Raw genomic sequence first — 2,979 nt, 5'->3', positions numbered from 1 at the left:
GTATCTTTGAATCTTAAAATTAGTTATCTCCCTTAAATCATACCCCACCCCCCCTCTCTCTCTCATAAAACAAATTTGTCAAGTGACTTGGTAATAGCTTATTTCTAGCTTTAAATAGAAATTGTGCTGTTTGGAATTCTATCATATCATAAAGCTTCATGATTTTAGACATTAGAAATAGTGTGTTCTCGATATCCAACTTTATGAATTATTCTGATGGCTCTTTTTTGCAATATGAACAGTGGCTCTAGTGAACTTTTATATGTGCTTCCCCATACCTCTAAACAGTAAATTAAATGAGGTAAGACCAAGGAACAGAACAGAGCCTGGAGTGATTTGCAATCTAAAAAAAAATTAACACCGAAACAGTAAGTACAAACATACAACATTTAAATTTAAGTGGCATTTTTAATTCAAATCCCAGCGACACAGATTTACTTCGGTGGATGAAAAACCCCTTTTTTCTCAATTGTATACTCTTAGTTGTCAGAGTTATAATAATTTGCTCAACATCTGTATCACGGTTGGATGAAAACATAGAAATTGCGTTATGTTATCACATAAAATCCCAATAAAATGTTTCCTACTTTGTGACAAAATGTCGTGAGGTTAAAACTCTTTTATGAAGCGCTGTATTTATTCAAACCCAAGCTGTAACCTGTTGTCATACGTATCTCAAGAATGTTCTTGTGTCTTTTCACCCATTAGGTCTGTTGTCCGTCTTGCTGCCAGTCTCTTAACTAAGCTAGTGGACAGCCTTGCCCCCAGTATTACTAGTATTTTAGTGCAAGGCAAGCAGGTAAGTGGACACACAGACAGAATGGCCTGAATAAAGTCAAACCCCTTCTGTTTAAGCAGTATGTTGGGGGAAAACTGTTGGTGGCAGGTCAATGATTTTAATGTTCACTGATCGGAAGCGTAGGAAAATCTAGATAGTAGATCTTTGAAGGCTCCTCATGCTGTTTCCTATGGGAATTATTTGGGCCAGCTGCTTGCTCACGCCCCTCATCACAGCTTACATCCACTGTGTTTGATCCAAGCTGTAGTTGCAGTTTGCAGCAAAGCTACAAGCGTAACAACCCCCCACCCCTCCCCAACAACGCCATAATTTGCACCTTGTACGTGCCGATTGATTCTCTGTGACTCATGAGTTGTATAGATTCACCACCTCATACCAGACGACTCTCGATTCAACGTTTTCTGTCAAGTGGGATTCGGAGATTAGCCTCCTCTCAAGAGTGTCAGTAATCTTGCTGCATTTCTACCCTTCTGAATACTTTTAGGCATTTCATTATGTTGAAGTAGCTCAAGGTGTGAATCTGCATATAGATTGCCAATGAGGCAAAAGGGTAGGCTCCTCTCAACATGATTGGAAAAGCTGATTTAAAATCGGAGACGGGCGAGCGCCTCTCCTTACATAAAAAGCTAAGTAGAAAGAAAACGAGTCGCCGTCCCATTTGAGGAAGTTTTTCTACTGATTGTATTTCACATCGCTTTTGAAATCCAACAATAGATTCTTCATAGAATCCAAAACATATTTCTGCCTTCCGTGCTCTGCTGGGATCAGTTTTAGATCTAAGGATGAATGATCCGCCTCTCCGAGTCGGATTTCATCTACTGGAGGCAAAAAGATAAAAGTGTTTGTTCTCATCAGTGAAATTACCCGGGCGTCATTTTCATGAGATGCTTCTGAGCAAAACTACAGAGGTGTCGTGTTTTCTCTCACTTATAAGTGACTCGCAGAGAGGAGGCCAATTTCAAAGAAAGGGAGCTAGACATTTTGTGTATTGTGTTCAGTAGCCGATGCATGTGCAATCTTCCATGTTTTGTTTTTATGCTGAGAGGCTTTTTCACAATAAGGAGCGTCTTTGTTTGTGTTCACCTGATCACCAGGTGACCCTGGGCCTGTTTGGGCACGAGGAGGAGGTGATCTCCAACCCGCTGTCTCCAGGAGTTATCCAGGGCATCATTTACAGCAAGTGCTGCCCCCATGGTGGGGAGAGGGAAGCTGTCCTCCAGCAGGAACTGGTCATCCACATCGGATGGATTATCTCCAACAACCCTGAGCTGTTCAGCGGCATGCTGAAAATCAGAGTCGGGTGGGTAATATCAGCGTTAGAGGGTGAATTTGAACCCTCATCTGCTCTTTCGTGTCTCATCAGTTGGGATTTTCTCCCCTCCTTACTGGTGCTGACCAGATGATGGAGTTAAATGACCTGAGTGAAGTTGCCCCCCCCCCACCTTTGACACCAATTGGTGTCAAACGTTTGTGCTGGTTTGTGCAGCAAAAATTTTCGTTTGTGCCATTATCGTTTCTTCAAATCAGACGAAATGGGTGTCAATTAACTCAGCTCCGTTTGTGCTGCTTTGGCTTTGAAGATATTAATGAAAATGTAAAGGTCAAAAGGTCAGCCAGCCCCCCCACCTTCTTCAAATCAGACAAAATTAGTGTCAAACGTTTGTGCTACGTTTGTGCAGCAAAAATTTTTGTTTGTGCCACTATCGTTTTAAAGATATAAAGAGATGTTTCTAGAGGTCATTAAAGGTCAACCCCACCCCCCACCACCACCTTCTTCAAATCAGACGAAATGGGTGTCAATTAACTCGGCTCCGTTTGTGCAGCAAAAATTTTCGTTTGTGCTGCTTTGGCTTTGAAGATATTAATGAAAATGTAAAGGTCAACCAGCCCCCCCACCTTCTTTAAATTAGAAAAAATGTGTGTCAAACGTTTGTGCTGGTTTGTGCGGCAAAAATTTCCGTTTGTGCCGCTACCATTTTTTTACAGTTTAAAATGATATAATCATAGGTTAGCTTAACTTATAATTTATATGAAGTTCAGAGTTTCAGAATGAACAAATGTTCACTGACCTTTGATGGCTTCTACAATTATTAATATCATTAAAATAATAGCAGTACAAAAAAATTATAGATTTTAAAATGTGCATTTTTAATTTTTTTATAAATTAATTTCAAATATTT

At 40.2% G+C, this 2,979-nt stretch overlaps 1 protein-coding gene across 1 annotated transcript in view; it reads left to right on the top strand.

The window, feature by feature from the left end:
• Positions 1 to 2,979, top strand: part of LOC107086109 (phosphorylase b kinase regulatory subunit beta-like) — a gene marked incomplete at its 5' end in the record, with an annotated part of 27,299 nt that overhangs the window by 17,866 nt on the left and 6,454 nt on the right. The window contains 2 exons of the mRNA XM_015376856.1: positions 709 to 799; positions 1,894 to 2,099. Coding sequence (XP_015232342.1) covers positions 709 to 799; positions 1,894 to 2,099 — 297 coding nt within the window. The remainder of the gene's footprint in view (positions 1 to 708; positions 800 to 1,893; positions 2,100 to 2,979) is intronic.

The sequence above is a fragment of the Cyprinodon variegatus genome, unplaced genomic scaffold (genome assembly GCF_000732505.1).
Source record: "Cyprinodon variegatus isolate N-32 unplaced genomic scaffold, C_variegatus-1.0 Scaffold143, whole genome shotgun sequence".
NCBI lineage: Eukaryota > Metazoa > Chordata > Actinopteri > Cyprinodontiformes > Cyprinodontidae > Cyprinodon > Cyprinodon variegatus.
This window is presented reverse-complemented; position numbering and strand designations above follow the sequence as displayed.